Source organism: Corvus cornix, chromosome 1A (assembly GCF_000738735.6).
Source record: "Corvus cornix cornix isolate S_Up_H32 chromosome 1A, ASM73873v5, whole genome shotgun sequence".
NCBI lineage: Eukaryota > Metazoa > Chordata > Aves > Passeriformes > Corvidae > Corvus > Corvus cornix.
The window spans coordinates 19,397,100-19,414,489 of NC_047057.1; the positions used below are offsets into that span (position 1 = coordinate 19,397,100).

The 17,390-nt window shown below is 41.4% G+C and overlaps 1 protein-coding gene across 2 annotated transcripts in view; it reads right to left on the reverse strand.

The window, feature by feature from the left end:
• MAPK11 (mitogen-activated protein kinase 11) overlaps positions 1 to 17,089 on the reverse strand; it is a 31,977-nt gene extending 14,888 nt beyond the window's left edge. Inside the window, exons 1-4 of one of the 2 annotated variants that reach the window (XM_039570798.1) lie at positions 16,719 to 17,089; positions 3,591 to 3,720; positions 2,159 to 2,217; positions 949 to 1,060 (exon numbers count right to left, since the gene is read on the reverse strand). In XM_039570798.1, coding sequence (XP_039426732.1) covers positions 949 to 1,060; positions 2,159 to 2,217; positions 3,591 to 3,720; positions 16,719 to 16,831 — 414 coding nt within the window. In that variant the 5' untranslated portion in view covers positions 16,832 to 17,089. Of the gene's footprint in view, positions 1 to 948; positions 1,061 to 2,158; positions 2,218 to 3,590; positions 3,721 to 8,145; positions 8,704 to 16,718 lie in introns of those variants that run through there. The other variant, XM_010395536.3, reaches the window with a different exon arrangement.
• Positions 17,090 to 17,390: the final 301 nt, after the last annotated feature.

Consider the following 17,390-nt stretch of genomic DNA (forward strand, 5'->3'; position numbering starts at 1 on the left):
CATGCATGAATAAGAATTACTGTCTCAGGCACAAGGTGACTTGCTGAAAGTCATGTAGTAAGTATATTTCAGAGCCAGTATTTACCATGGCTTGCTTTCAAACATATAATTATTTTCTGTGCCTAAAATATCAATTACTGTTAAGTTAGCTAGTAAAGCTGCTGACCTCTCTTTTCTGTTTGCTGGTATCTTGGGAAAATCCATACTGGTCTGAGAAAAAGCTTAGCACCTAGTAATGGGAAGCATTACCTCCACCTTCCCCTGTTTATAGACACTTGTATGTTAAATATCAGCAAAATGACACATATTTTGATTCTTTTGGAAGAAAATTTTGCTGTAGATTCATTGCCCGTCGCCTGTGTTATTTAAGAGTATAAATTTTAACTGGTATGATTGAAGGAAACAATGACTTCACAGGCAGAGTAAATCCTAAGTGACTGTGTGCAGCATTGTACATTGCTGGGATGAATTTCTACTTCCAGACATTTCACAAGGGACCCAACTAACTTGGTTATCTCTTCACCCATGTGACACTCTCTACAAAAATCAGGACTGTGGTTTTTCAAAGTGGCTCATGTCTTTCAAAGCACAAATGTGAGTTACTTTCCATATTGTTCTTTATCCATTTCACATTCTTCAGAATTTTTTAAACATTATCTAGCATATTATTGTCCTGCAGTAGGACCTGAAATAGACACTGATCTAAAGTTAATGTTCAAGGGGAGTATCACGTGTATTGTGCATGTAAACATTGGTAGGCTTGGGGGTTTATTTCTGGTTAGAAAATTACCTGATAATTTCTGAAATTATTGCTGCTATTTGTGCACTTTTAAGATATTAAAAAAAAAAGTGTTTAAGTACTCTCATTGCAACCAACCAGTCCTTACTACAAGATTTAGATTGCTGACTCATTACTACAACATTTAGATTCCTGGACTCAGACAGTACCTTAAGACCTCGAAGTAACTGATAGATGAGAAACTGTATATGATCGTCTGTTAACTTCTGGCACTTCACAATGTTATTCAGGTCAGCACCCATTAAATTTGTCACAAGATATCTGTGAGAGTAAAACAGTGAGAAAAAAACCACAGAATGGCAGAACATAAATCTTCTAGAAAAGTATCTACACAGGCCATGTAGGTTCCTTTTCCACTGTCTAGTAACACATTTTATATCCTTTAAATCAGCCATGAGCTCTAATAATGCCATCACTGGTATGAGACTTAATATAATGAAAAAGAAAAGTCCTTACAGTATATTAGAATCTTTTATCTCTGTTTTCTCCGTGACACACTACAGCAGTGATACATGCAACATATTTTTTGATGAAGAGGAAGCCTCACCCAACATCGAAGTGGCAGCCTGAGGCACCAAAACTATAGGACCTGCAAGGCCCTGGAATATCGGATGATGGAGGGTAATATTAGAGTGGTAGAAATAAAGAGTGTTTTGTGTAACTTCCCTCCCTGTTCCCACTGGAAGTTTTATTTTTTGACAAATTTTGCAGAAACATTGATTCTTTTCCAAATACGCTGCTGGGGCAAAAGTATGCATCTCTCATACCCAATTTCCATTTGTGTAATTTTGCCCCAGAGTCAAAGGGGTTTGGTCACTAATTTCCGTGGAGACAAAAACATATTAATTATTATTTCTTCTGCTAAATTGTTTACCTAAGTGCTTGTACAATTATGTAAACCAAAAGGAACTCAGCATAAATTGTATGCTTGAGTCACACCAAAATATACCTAGTTTTAGGTTAGCCAAGACTCCAGCCTAAGTTTACCTTGTCTCAGTTAACTAACAGAATACTTTCCTACATCCCTGAACTCTACCATCTATCAATGAAAAAATAATGTACAGGTTATAAACACACAATTGAACTGGAAAAGTTTAAAGTTTGTTGGCATTTATGCAACATTAAATCATTTACTGTATAACTTTAATCTAATTTAAATAATTTAAATTATCATTTAGAAAAGTACAAAAATGAGGCCCATCTCCCTGCCTCCTCTTTTGTGGGAAAGTTGAAAAAAGATTTTTACAAAGCTGACTGTGGCTGCAAGTCTTTTAGAAATGTATGGTCTTCCTTTTTAAAACCAGAATGGTATTAAATTACTTAGTAACTAGTCAGAATGATTTAAAAAATTTTACTTACACTTCATTAAAGTTTTCTATTGACGTTGCAGGTGTAAAAACATCTAGCAGTCCTATAACCTGTCAGGTGAAAGAAGGCGAAGGAAGTGACATTTTATTTTTACAAACCTGTAAAGCAACATGGAATTTGTACTGACAGTGCTCAGCATTTTGGGATGAAACTTACAAAAACATGACATATGGTCATACTGAAAAATGATAAAATGGTCTATAAAGGTATCACCTCAGCCATCTTAATTACAATCTTAATTACAAAGAGTAAAAACAAAGGCAGAAGTAATGTCTCATTACAGAAAAGCTGACACATGCCTTATACAATAGCTATACTGTAGATTATGCACACTTTCATGAGTTTTCTTGGTCTGTTTTTGTTAACTTTTTTATCCTTTCTCCAGGATACTTTTCAATCAACTGTATTTTATTCAGGCTTCAAGTCATCAAGCTACCTTTAAGCAAGTGGATGCTCCACTGAAATCAACTGTTTACCACATAAACTTAGACCGGTACTCATTTATGTGGGGTCTCAAGGTCTACTGTCTTTCATTTAACTATTACACTGTTGTCAATTGCAATGAGACTAATCTTCCCTTAACTTCTCAACAGAATCCAAATACAGCAAAAGCAAGTTTGAGGTGTGGGGTTTTTTTCCTGGGGTGATGTTTCAAGATGTTTCAACAGTAGTGAGTAGAACACTTTTATTACTTTAGTTAGAGAAGAGTAGGATGACTTGTTTTGAGTTTCATTAACCTCATGTTCAAGATTTAATTAGGTATTTTTAAAATAAAAATGCAGCCTGTCACTGAAAGTTTCTGAAGTCCAGTGACTACACCTAAGATGGCTAGGTCCAGGTATCTTGGGTAGCTAGATGATGCCATGAAGATTTTTTGCCTTTTCTTTTATACCCCTGTTACACCTTTTTACTACTTCTGTATTCTTAGTGCTTTTTGCCTACATTCTTGGACTTGCTTGTCAAGCTAGGAGGCTAAACATTTGAGAAGCTTCGTAGGTAGGGGTTAGTGTGCCCCAGACCCCAAGGTCCTCTCCAGAACCCATTCTGTAAACCAAGATAGAACCATCCAGGGGAAGGCTCCTTGGGGAGGGGGGCCCATTCAAGCTTCTCATTGGGGAATTTTTGATACATATGCTAATTAGTAAGACCTATAATGTTATACCAGATCTTTTGGGGGCATTGTGGTGTGCATTTCAGTGCATTTAACCTGGATGTGTGCACCTAAGGATCCTTAAAATAAATACCAAGGTAAAATCCCTTTTCACCTTCTAACCGTGTTTGACTCTTGATTTTAAGACCAGGAAAAGGCATCATAGACAGTTGCATGTACTTTTTGAAAAAGATTGTACCTAACTGAAATTAAGCCTATCTTGTAAACTTTTGTAATGGAAATCCAAAAGGAAAGAACTCACTCTCCACTTACGTTCTCATGCTTCATGTGCTTAAGCAACCGAAGCTCTCGGTAGGTCCTCCGGGCATGGATAAGTGATTGAAAAGGTCTTGAAAGCTTTTTCACTGCCACCTTCTGTCTTGTTTTGGTATCATAAGCTGAGCTGGAAGAGGGAAAGAAAAAGTCCACGTTGATGGGATGTTCTACAGCAAAGCACTCAACCAGTTCACTGAAGGAACCTGTACTCTCTTGAGGGCTCTTACCCCTTCCTGTACCCTCTTTCACCTTATACTCAGGGACTGCAACCAGGGAGCCAGTCAGCAGTAACTCCTGAGTGTTTGAACTCAGGTCCCTTGTTTTCCATCCAGCAAATTACTGATGCTTATGGTACTGTTCAGAATTCATCCCCAGGCAACCCTTTCCCCAAATGGCAGGAAAAGTAACCAGACAATTAGCTCCATTAGTGCAGCTCCAGCCTCCAGCTCCAAGGCAAGGCTTGTAGGGAATATGGGGATTCAAACTGAAGTTTGTTCTTACTGAGCAAATTGGAACCTTTACTAATTAGAGGAACACTGCCTTTGTGTCTATGAATGTTAATTATTATGTAACATTAGCTTGCTAGACGATAATGTCCCCAAACTGGTATCAAATTAGGATGTTGATATAACCAAGGCCATGCCTTTCCCAGCACGTGAACAATGGGCACATCTTATACTCTATATTTAGGACACTAAATATACAAGTCAATATTTGCAAGCGAGGGAGACCCCCTCTTTTTGGGCATTAGAAAGACATGACAAGCCCAAGCCACAAATAACTGATGTCTGATATGTAGCGCAGGAATAAAAATGATCCCTGTATGTATTACTTCATGACACTACATAGTACAATTATAAAAAGATTCTATTTGATACCTCCTCTTACGAAGAAAAAAGTTTCTTTCAATTGTTACTGTTATCTATTAAGTAATTGTATTCAATTAAAATACCTGGAAATTCTCAGTTTGAAGTGTGGATAACACTATCTGTACTTGCTAGAGAGTACTAACAGGTCAAGAGCCTTCTGACACATTTATCTTACAGAACTTTTTTGGAGTTACAAACACAAAAATTAGACAACATGAAAAATGCAAAGAGTAGAATGACAACAGTCATCAGTCACATCAAATGCTATTAACTTCTGCACAGTGTTTTAAACACTCCTACAAATTGTTGTAGGACACACCTGCTAGAGACAAAAAACGTTGATCGTGCCTGGAGTAGCTCCCAAACTAATACACTGAGCCTACAATCAGCTCCAAATAGGTGGACTCTTACACATATTTGGTGCTATGCTGAAGTCATGAAAAGCCAAGTGAAGAGCAAAGCCTTTATCTGCAGGACAAGGTGGTGTTTCTAATCAGAAGAAACAAAGGATATAATCAACAAAGGTGCAGGAAGAACAGTGGAATCTGAAAGGTGATTTCCTAGAATTCACCCAACCTCCATGAGGCCAACCCAGAATTTAATAAAGACAGAATAGAAGTAAGTAGATTTAATCAACAAGTTTCCTGCAGGCACTATGGAAGGAGGGAGTCACTCATGAGATAAATGAAATAGATAAGCAGATTACTTAGCTAGTTTCTTGCAAGAATCACAGAAGCTGATCTTCTGGCAAGTTTTAAAGGTGTAGAGTGCTGTGGTTTTGCTGAGCAACTCAGAAAGGGCACTTCCTGAGCAGCAGAAAGAATCCATAGGAAGGAGAAGACTGGTATCACTCTGATGAGTGGATGGAAGGGATACAGCAGAGAAATTTGTTCCAACAGTAGGGCAGGGTCAGAGTTATTCAGGATATGAGGATGCTATGTGGCTTAAATACATGAAGCAGCTCAAGGAACAAACAGTGTGAGAAGAATTGACAACAGAAATATCTTAAATTCCACATAACCAGCCACAGGGACAACATGAAGGTTGCGCAAATAAACCTAAAGAAGTAAAAAAGAAGCCAATGCTTAGCTTTTAATATAACAAAGATTAGATGTAATTGCTCTGCATTTAGTCATGGGCAACAAAGCCACTGGAGAACACTGCCAAGTCTCACCAATGCATACTGTCTATAGGCTTTCCAATTATTTTGGGAAAGGAAATGTTTATCCAGGTAACTAAATAACATTGCTCAAAACAGCAGTCTGTTTAACATCTCATCTTTTCTGCTAATTCCCAGGTCTTCCCACTCATGCTTGTACCAGTTTGTGAGATACTGTACACATTATATAAGGCTAGGAAGAATTAGATTTTAAATCCTGTTATCATGATAAACATCACTCTCCTCCCAGTTCTATGTTCAAATGTAAAAACCACTGATCTTTAAGATGAATTGCTTTTTATCCTCCATATGACTCAAGGCTGCAAAGCTTTCAGATGGTACAAAGCACGATCTTTTTAGCTTCAGTAATTCTTATGACAGCAGCTTTTTAGACCCAAGATGGAATCACATATGGAGAGAGGAGAAAAAGGACAAGGAAAGGGAAAGGGAGAAGTTGAGTCCTGAGACCTCCAACAGGAAATCATGAATTGAAGCTGCACAGGCCAGGGACTGATTTGGTTTAAATGAGTTTCTCCACACTCAACTAACTGCACCAAATTATAATCAGAGCTAATGCCTTCAATCTCCTTCCTTGCCTGGTTTACTATCATCATAATTCAAGTTATTAACAGTAAAGCATTCAAAAATAAGTTTCATGTTGTTTGAACTGTCTTGTTGGTCAGATTCAAGGATGACTTGCATATGTGATCTCTGCTACTGCCTCTGTGATCACATTTTTAGACTAGATCTGTCTTGCTATTACATCATCATAGCTACAATCTGATTTGTCACCCGAATCCCTCATCAGCCGCTGAGTAAACTATTAGGTGGCAAGATGAGTTGCTTCCCTTTCTGTGTGATTTCCCCATGAATGCTCAGCTTTCAGAGTAGTCCCTGGAGAGGACATCTCTGGTCCCAGTCACAGCAAAAATATGGGCCCACCTGTGCCTGGCACCTGTAAACCCTTCTTTGGGGGCCTGTAACCAGCATGATTAAAATGACTGAAAACAGCTTCTTAAAAAAACCCCAAATCTATACTGTTAACTAGCTCGATTTAACAGGGACGAAAAGGGTTAGAGGCCCTCTGTCATGGTTTAACTGCAGCTGGCAACTAAGTGCCACACTGCTGCCTGCTCACTCCCCTCTGCCTCCACCTCAGAAAGAAAAAGTAAACCTTATGTCTTGAGATATAAACAATTCAATAATTGAAATAAAACATAATAAAATGTTTTCACAATGCCACATAACACTACTTTAGACAGACTTTCTATCATAACTTAGAAAGAAATAGAATTACCACTATCTTTTTAGTTAACAAGAAACAACTTTGTAACAATTGTAGCAATGGCTTTTTCAGATATGATCATTCTTGACCCAGAACCCATTAGAGTTATGACACATTTTTTGCTGTCTCTCCTTTTCAAGATCAAGGATAAAAAGCCATTACTCTGCTGGGATGGCATCATTTTCATACAGATTAGAGACTTTCATTTAGTGTGATTTTCAATCATTGCTTAAATTAGACTCACCTTTTTAGTGTTGTCAACTCCAATATTTAATAATTCTATTGAAGTTCCACTAGATGAAGTATCAATTTTTATTTATTAGCACATTTTCCCAGTTCTTAAGATTTCAGAGAAAAGTTTGAACATAGGAAGCCACTGCAATCCAAAAATTCAAGAGCCAGAAGCATGGGATTTTAACAGTCTCAAGATAGCTTTTTAACTTTTGATGGGACATGGATTTTGGAAGCTGATGCTTATAACTACGGCTGTACAGACAGTAATTTCCCTAGTATCCATGGAGTTTATCCTCTTTGGTTGCAGAGCAGTAAAACTGGACAGACAGGCATTCATGTGTGCAGCCTGCTCAGACCCCTCAGGGACTTTGGAACTAGAAGCACACTATTCCCCTATGGCTACTTAGTCTTTGGGATCAAATTTGCTTCAACAGCTGGAAGGCTGTTTGTAGAAGCCTGATCTTACAAACCACACATCGAGCCAACTTGTATCCTATTTAGTAAACTCCAGTACCCAATGCAGGAAGAATCCTTCCTGGGATCAGCTTGAACTACAGCCAGTCCCTGAAATTCCTAACACTTTGGGCTTGGAGAGGGCTTACTAGTTGGGCACAGCACTATCTGCAGTGCCTGGAAAAAGTTCATCTTGAATGCAGTGTTCAGTCTATGAGTTCTCTTCATTCCTGGAGCCAGCTCAGATGTAGCAGATGCAGCATGAAGGCATGACCCAAAGCTGGTTGTATGTGGAGCCAGTCTTGTGTCTCCAGCAACATTCCCATCTGCTGTAGGTTACCCATGTCAGACAACATTCCATCCCCATCACTCTGGATAACCACAAGATTTTGATTGTCTACAAAGTCTTTCACAAGCATTATAGCTGGCCAACTTAATTAGGTATATGCAATCTAAGCAACTGATTAGGGGTTAGGTGCAAAAACCAGAAGACTAACTTTTCCGATTTTCTTTTTTTATGTAATTCAGTGTCTCAGCTTGTGAGGCTGTTACCTTTACATCATCAGAAGTTTGACTGGCTGGACACACTATACCAAAACTTGGACAGAATGCTGTACACAGCATATATGACAGTGACACTGGGTCTGGTGTTCCTCCATATTGTTCCAGGATTCTATTTTTGTTTCTTTCACTGCAGCACAAGTTTCTTTCCTTCACTGGGTCACATTCATCCAAAACGTGTGAAAATTCCCCATTACACGTAACTGTTAAGAGGAAGACCAAAAAAAAAGAAAGAAAAAACCCAAAAATGCAATTCATGCTCGAAACACAGGTTCACAGTTTTGAGTTCTTATCTGCAGACCTCAACACCCTTTCAAGTACCCACTGACTCCTTCCACTGGAGGAGACATGAACTTCCTTGTGGACAGATGTCCTCTTAATTTGTAAGATCCTAAATTGTCGAGAAAAACAACTAACAGCAGCAGAAGGGTCTGTGTGAGCAGGTATTGGAGGGGAAAGAACTGAGGAAGGATCAACACTCAGAGAACTTCATCACTGACGGAGGCAGCCCTTACTGCACCATGTACTGGCAAGCAAGACAGAAAAGAGGGACCACAGGAACCCTGCCCTGGGACATTTTCTAGTAATTTCATGTAATTTGGGTTTCTACAACTACAGTGAATAAAACCCTTTTTCAAACTTCTCATAAATGTCATGGAAGTGAAAGAAAGTCATCACAGGAATAACATGGATTTTGGTTTTTGCTTGCAAAGTTTAGTTTGCGAGCTTTATCTTCTGAGACTTATCTATCTTCCTCCTCTTTTTTAAAATCCAAATTTTTATTTATTTTAAATTTAAATAAAAAGCTACTTTTTATTGAGATATGCAGTAGTCTTGAAAAAAAGCACACACAACATCCATCCAATACCAGGAAATGGACCATATCAGCTATTGGCAGTGAAGCAAGAGAACAGCAAACAGCTACCCACGGCCATTTTAAGTTAAGCAGTAAGTAAACTCAGGAAATGGTTCATTTGTTTCTTCTTTATAAATGTTTTGTTACTGTTTTGCAAGTTCATGTTGGTGATTTTCACTTGCTAAGAGCTAGCTGTAAGGTTTGTTTGCTAAACCACACAAATCACAACATATTTGTGCATCAAAAGGAAACCATAAAGAAAAACTAGATGGAAGCAAGAAAAAATGTGAGAGGATGAGTAATGGGAAGCTCTGAAACTACATGTTAATCTTCTCATTAGACAAAAAAACACACTTGCTTGATGATGACAGGTTATTGTACTGTAAAAATTAACATCCCCTCACTTAGATATTATTCCAGCACACCATGCTGGGCACTAGCATCAGTGGTTTTGGTTTTAGTACAATGACTGTTAATTATCTCAGATTAATTTACCCCTAAATCTAAACATAAAATATCTCTTGCATATGCAACATAATCGCTCTATAACCGACATAAAAATATGTTGTTTTCTGGTTTTAAGCAGACACTGAAAAATACTAAAAAATAATTGCTCTCCACATGTTTATGTGAATACATCATCAGTTTTTGTTCAATGTAACATGATCATAAAAGTGCTGTATCACTGAGTCAGCCTCTGAATCCACAAGCCATGCTTTATTTTCTGATCTGTCTCCTGTGCCTCCACAGTGACTTAAACATTTAAATAACTTTACAGAGGAGTAGTCACACTTTTTTAGGTGAAGCTAGAGACAGCACAGCTTATATCAGTGGGAATGATGCATTTAAAATCATGGCTGTGAGAAAAACATACAGAAGGTTGGGGTCATAAGTAGTTAGCTTCCTCAGCATGTGCAACCAGCTCACGGATACTAAAATAATCATGTATTTTAGATAGCCTAAGCCCAATGTCAGTATGCAAACAAGAATATCAGTCAGCTGCCACTAAGCCAGTACAGTGGTAGTGGCAAATGTGTTCCATTCAGCATTTCAAAAAAAAAAAAAAGACTGACAGGTAGTTACACATTGTGGGCTTCAAAGCTTCAGCTAGAAGTGCCTGCAGTTAATGTGGATATAAAGTTTAACGTGAAAAATATCGGTGCTTTCAAAACATTAAACAAACCTATAGAGACAAAATCTCACTTATATTTTGTCCTTCTTTTTCCTACTTCTCCCTCCACTTCTCCTTCACATTTCCTGTTTCCTTGCTCTACAACAGCCAAAATGTGAAATGGTAGCAATTTACTCCCAGGTTATGTAGGGGTTTTGAAATGTCCTCTCCCTTCCCGACTGTATGGGCAGAACTAAGATACTGTATTTTTGATACAAGCCAACTAATAGGTTCTGAAATTGCAAACAGCTCCTTGTGAAGTTGTACTGAAGCGAGCAACTAGGTCCTAAGACTTTCAGGCGTCTGGGACAGGGACTGTGTCCCCAGCTGCAATTATTGCTGACAGCAGGACAGGAAAGGAGGCAGCTATGCCACTGCTGCCTCATGTAGTCAGGAATGTATGGACCATAAAAAAAAATATTGAAGTAAGGACGGAGGAGACCTGCAGAGAATACCCTCTGTTAATGTATTCTCACAGCCACACAGAAGGCTGCCATTCCATGACCTTTGCTGCCTTTCTGCCACAAATGGCTCACCTCATGACTTTCATCTCTCTTCCATCCCATGCCTCCCCTTTCTCTAAAAAAGATCTCATTAATTCCCTGTGAAAGAAAACCTGCATAATACAAAGTGGTCTTCCCCACTTCTTAACCTTGTCTTTTCTTCACCTTTCCTATCACCCTCCTCAGACACACTCAGGTGTCATCTGCTCTCAAACTACACCACAAGCTTAGTGACAGCACCCTACATAGACATCTCTGTCACAGCAATTTTCAGCCTTTCTCATCCTTCTCCACAAACATCTCCTTCATTAAAAGTGTTCTTAGACATTCTCATTTAAAATAGGGACCTTGATGCCACTAATTACCACTTCCCTTTCCTTTCCCAAGTCAGTTAACTACACTGTTCCAACAGCTGGAAAATAGTCAGGATGAAACCAGACAAAGGAATGACAATCTGCGTTCCACCCTAGTACTCCACAAAACCACTCTCAACAAACTCTCCAGTGATGTGTCCCCAGCCACTGCTCAGAAACACCCTTCTGTCTTCCTTCATGCATCTTTCACAAAAATTGCTAAATTCTTGACCTTCCTTGGCTTTGTAGCTGCAAATCCCACTGTGTCCTCATTTCTAATGGCTATTTCTTTATGTTCCTCTGAGGGTCTTTTTCACTCTGCAACCTTTTTTTGTTGCTTTGATTGTTTTCATCCATTCACTCCAGCAATACTACTGCAAAGATCTTCCTTCTAATTGGTAACATTGACCATGCAACTCCTTTTATTTAGTTCTCCTCTCTGTTGCAACCTCACCTTCAAGGCCTTTTTTGTAAGTATTGTTATTACATATACTGACTTTTAAATGTGTCCTGTCTCTGACTGGACTCTCATATCAACCTTCATCTCAGCTTTCAAGCAAGTGTTTGAATACACTTAGAGGGGCCCATTGTAAATATCCGCAAAACTAATGAAAGGCTTCAACACTTTCCTTCTGAATGATGCATACCAAAAATAGACAACTCCTAGCAGATCTTGGACAGCAGTATTTTAACAACGTTGTGTGAAAAGTTTGCAATAAATATAACCATTTGTAAGATGAAGTTCAGCCTCTGTATTTGCCTTGGGAACAAAAGACTTAATCAGAAAGAAATCCAAAGGGAGTCCACTAAAATCTACACATGCCCGGGATTGTGCATTTAGCCTGTAAAGATCTATACCATCTTCGGTTTCCAGCTGTATTTACACACAGCAGTTGTGTGTTACCACTACTCTAAAAGTTTATCTCAGCATTTACTGTTTAGAGTAGCATGTAGTGCTACAGTGATACACACCATAGCTCCAGTAACCTGATCTCACAGTATAAATCATACACTCAGTATCACTACAGCTAACTAAATAGATACTTAAAAAAAACCCCCAGAAATCATCAAGTACAATCTTGGATGAAGGAATTTTCCTCTTTGTCAGCTAAAGTCAATTTATATCAGCTTTTAAAAACCCTGACATGCTACTGAGTTGTCTTCGCATCTTCTTAGAGTTCCTCAATGTGAAAAGGATGGTATCAGCAGTGTTATGTTCCAGTAATGCAAGTTAATGCCCTCAAAACATCTGTACCATCTAAGCAGAAGCACAGAACGGGATGGATGGCAGGAAAGAAGGGGTTAACCTTCAAGATTAGAGCATTCTGCTTCTATTTTTCCACTTGTACTTCCTCAAAGCAAAACTGTAGCCTAAACACCATTCCACCTTCCCCAATTTTTACCCAAAATTAGCCAGAACAAAAACTTAATGAATCTTAAGCACGTGCTCACGCGCTTAAAGTCAACAGGATAGAGGGATGCTGAAGTGTTGTAAATGACTTAAGGCAGGCTTTGCTTTCCTGCTTTTTTTGAACTGAGGCCTGTGTCATTACACTCCGACTTAACAGGCCTCTTCTTAAAAATACGTTAGGTCACCTGAATTGGTGTTAGGCATTGCATAGTCTTAAAATCAAAAAGAGATGGAATGTAAGTACTATTGATGCCAACAGACTCTGAGGAAACAGTGCAGGAGTTTATGGTTGGGAAGAAACTGAACTCAGTTTGGTTCACCTTGCAAGGTCTGTTCTTTCCAAAGAAGGCAGAACACAGATCCTGCAATATGCTAATGGGAAACAACCTGTTGGAGAGATCAGAGATAGCACGCTGCAGAATGCCATCAATCCCTCCCAGGCAAAAATAGGACTAAATAGGTTAGAAGACAGTTTACAAAAGCTGGCATAAAAAGAGGCATACAGGCTTTAAAAAAACTTCAAAGAACAGGAAACCAAAATCTATACGTTACATAATTTGTGGTATAATAAGAAGCTTTTTAAAAAGAGGAAGCTCTTTCTCAAGCAGGTAGCAACACCACCTCCTAGAGTAAAAGGTGGTCAGGTACCAAACCACAGTGGAACTACCAGTGCAACACAGCTGGAAAGCACAGATGCTCCAGGCTAAATGGCCCGTTTATAAGCAATATCACTGGGACAGCTGGAAGACTCAAACGCAACCAGAATTCTTATATTAAAAAGCAGAGTCATAAGGAACAAAAATTTAAAATTCAGTTTGACCTGAGACATAGTCTCTTTCCCCTAGAACTGAAAAGAAAGGGTTGTAGATTAAGATTACATTGTGAAAGTAAACTATCTTGCTCCCCATCTAAATGGCTTAATTTAACTTAAATGCTGTAAAACTCTCAGTTAGAAGGTCTAGTGCCTGGTACCTTAAGAGCTCTTGACTTCTGTGAGAGGTAAAGCAACTTTAAAGGCTGGACACTAAAAATGCATGTTTTCAAGAAAACTTTAAATTTAACCAAGTTTTAGCTTGAGAAAGAGTTAAAATAATTGTCTAATAATAAAAAAACCCCCTCACCTTGATAGGCAAAGCTATAGCACAAACAGAAAACAACTCCAGACCAAACCAGTTGTGCATGTAAATTTGATACTTGCTAATAAAAAACAACCCCTAGAAAAAAGAAAAATTAATCAAAATGTACTGTTGAAGATACCAATGATAATTTTACTTGCAACTAAACTACTCCCCCCCGCCCCTTCCCCAGGGCTTTTAATTTTTTTTCCTAAACTTAAAAAATCAGATCTGACAGTGGCAAATGACAGCACATACGTGAGCTTGAATGGCCACAGGAGAAAGTTCACATAAAAGAAAGCCTTGCACAGAGCTAAAGTGTAAGAGTAACACAAAAAGTACTGCAAGGATTAACTACTTGAGGGAGAGACCTCACAGTTCTCTCTGTGATTCACATAGATGCTAAAGTGCAACTCTGCTTGGCAGTGCAGCTGAATTTGGAGGATTCCCAAAAACAAATGTTCTTTGTGATATGTCATTAAAAAAGTGAGAAAAGCAGGAGAGCTCCTTATGGTAGAGAAGATTTGGGTTTTCTACCTATTCCACATCTAAATAAAACCTAAACAAAAAAACCAAATAAAAAAGCACTGTGCTTGGTACAGACATCTCTCTAAAAGTGAATCTGTTTTAAGCCAGTAATATCTATCTCCACAGCATATTTGATGCACCTGCAACTAACACAAACATGAATTCTACCGGACTTACACGAATTCTACCGGACTTACGAAATGTCAATAAATTGGGCCAAAACATAGCCTCCTGACACAAACTGTTCTACTGATTTTGAGCTGCAAGCAAAAGATGCTTAAATGCAAGTATTTACAATATGTTTCTTATTACCAGTTACCAATTCTGTTATCCAAGTCTACTGGCTATGGCCAATAATTTACCATAAAAAAAAAGAAAAAAAGGGTAAGCCTGGAGAACAGTTTCACTGAGGCAGAAAAAATTTGTTACAACTCTATTCCCATTTCAAAGCCAGCATTTAGAGTTCAGGACCTTGGCTTCTATTCATCAAAGCACTTAAGAATTTGTTTAATTCCAGTAGTTTCTCTAAGACTTAAATATGTTTTTAGATATTTTACTGAATAGGAGTAAAATTATTCACAGAAGCAATACAGCATATTACTCAAGGGAATGGTTACATCTCGTAGGTCTCCTGGGTAAAGCAAATGCACACAGACAGAAAAAAAATCAATTTCAATAGACACTAAAAATAGACGGCTTTTCTCAGAAAGATGTATACCTTTTCCTCACATTCAAGCTTCTGTTTGGGTTTATGGTTCATTGATGCTAACAAGACTATTAATATAGAGCAATATTTTATTGCTATATTCTATTTATAAGTGTCTATTTTAGAGTCAACCTTTCTCATAGCATCTTCCAGTCTCCATTTTACATCTCAGTTCCTAGGCTTTGCAATTGATAAAAATTACTAGGATTTCCTTGGCTGTGCAGACAGTTTCAAAACCCAAAGCACCAGCTGTGCTGCAAGTGAACCACGACATGTTTTCACTTCCTTTAATTTCTCAGAAGTCTTGACATCTCATTACAAAATTCAGTAAAGTAGGTCTTTCCCTCAAAACTATGTCAGCATAAATAGGGAAAATAACCAGAAATGCAGTTTCAACTGGAACACAAAAGTAGTTACTCTGCTACTGTATATCCATCCAGCTCTTAGTTTACTTTCTCCTCTTTTATTTCACAAACTAAGATTTTTATAGTATAAATAAATTAGGTCCTTGCGGAACTATTCCCAGCAGATGATCACATGCTTAACTACAACGGAAGGTATCAACACTCACATGGTATTTGCCTAGACCTCCCTGGTGCAAGCATAAATTAGAAATAATAAAAAAAGAGAAAAATTCAAAGATACTTCACAGCAGTCCTAAGTGTTTCTGCTGAGTGTTGGAGGTTTTCTTAAATGCATATTCCTAGCTTATGTGTAAACTTGGACATTTCACAGAGCTAGACAATGAAGCAACTAATACAAAACTCCATAAATGTTCTCTGGTATCTGACTGTGAAGAGAGAAAAAGTGAGAACTACTGCATGAGTTTAGAGCATGGTAAAAAGTAAAGTTCTAAAGAATTTTTTTTAATACTTTTATTTAAAGTAGTACTTGTATTTAAAGGCCCATTATGAATTGTTTCACATAATTCCACTTACCCAGCTTACAAAAGAAACACGATCTTTCTCAAAAACCCCTTAAACGCCACTATTATCTCCAAAAATTGATTCAAAGCTTTTATAAGCGTAGTAAAGCGTACATCAAATACTAAAGTAACAGCCCAACCTGCACTGGGAGTTCCCGAGAGTGCCAACATGACGTAGGAATTATCAAAGAGAGAGAAACGTTTTATGACAACATGTGGCAAGCCCTTCAACAACCTTAAGACGCCGAAGCCTTTGGGCGGCAATCTCTCCTAATTTGTGATCCCCCCCGAAAGCACCGGGTGAACCCCCGTCTCCTCCCTCTGGCTGCCCCGCTCCCGGGGCTGCTCCCATTGTCTCGGCGGACAGAGCTCTCCCCCCGCCGCGGATGCCCCGGGGCCTCGCGGGATGTCCCGCTATATCCCCCGCCTGGAAGGGCCGCGGCCGCCGGGGAGCCCTCCGGGCCGGCAGCGGGCCCCGCTCCGACAGCCCTGCCCCAGCCCTGCCGCCGCCTGCCCGTCCTCCCCGCTCGGAACCGCCATGACTGTGCAGGATTCTCGGCTTCGGGGCAATTCTCCCTCCGGCGGGAGCAGCCCAGCCGGCAGCGGCCCCGCGGCGGGCGGTCACTCGGTGCTGGCGGCCGCGGGGAGCGGCTCGGCGGCACTCCGGAGCCCGGGGGGCGGCCCGCGGGGCAGCGGCGGGAGGGCGGGCAGCGGCTGCCCCGGGGCGGCGGCGGGCGCGGTTACCCGGGTGACGGCGCGGAATGCCCGGCCCCGCGGGGCCGGCGGCCGGGGCAGCGGGGCGGGAGCTCCGGTGCCGCTCACACCGGTGCCCGGCGGACACGCCCCCGCCCCGCTGCCGCCGCCGGGCCCCCCTGCTCCCAGCACACGACCCCCGCCGCGGCGCGGGGGCTCCCGCCTGCCCAGTATTGTCCGTCCTCGCCGCCCGCCGGCTGCACCTGCCGGCTCCCGGCCCCTCTGCCGCCGCCCCTCACCTACCAGACGGAACCGTAGGCACCGGAGCCGACGGGGGTGAGGTTCTGGTAGCGCTGGGGCACCTCCCACACCGTCTTGTTCAGCTCCTGCCGGTAGAAGCCGCCGCGCTCGGACATCTTCCCGGAGCCGCCGCCGGCAGCGGCAGCGACAGCGGCAGCGGCAGCCACCCCTCAGCCGAGGCGGGCACGGCCGGCGCCGGCGGGGAGGAGGGACCGGGAGGGGAAGGGGAGGGGAAGGCGGTGGCCGAGGGGGTGGGGCAGCGGCCAGGGCCGGGGAGCCCGGGTGGGGACGAGAGGCGTTGGGCGGAGGGGCCCAGGAGCCCCGGGGCGGCAGCCGGTGTCTTCCCGCGGGGCCACCCGGGCGGCTGCGGGGAGTGGCGAAGCGTCGATCCCGCCCCGGAGCATCGCAGCCGGGGCGGTGACGGACCGGAGCGGCAGCCTCACCGCATCGGTCGCCCCTGCCCGAATGTGCGGGAAAGGCCCGCGCAGCCGCCTCTGCTCCCCGCGGGGGCGGCGGTGACGGCCGGACCCGGTCATCCCGCCCTTCCCCTGGTGTTTCTCGGGCTTTCTAAAGCCTTGCTGACACCTTTCGTACTTTGCCACGGCCACCTGAAGCTCCCCCTCGGCCCGCCAGGCTCCCCCCTTCGCCGGGGTGCTGTCCGCGGGGCCAAGCGCG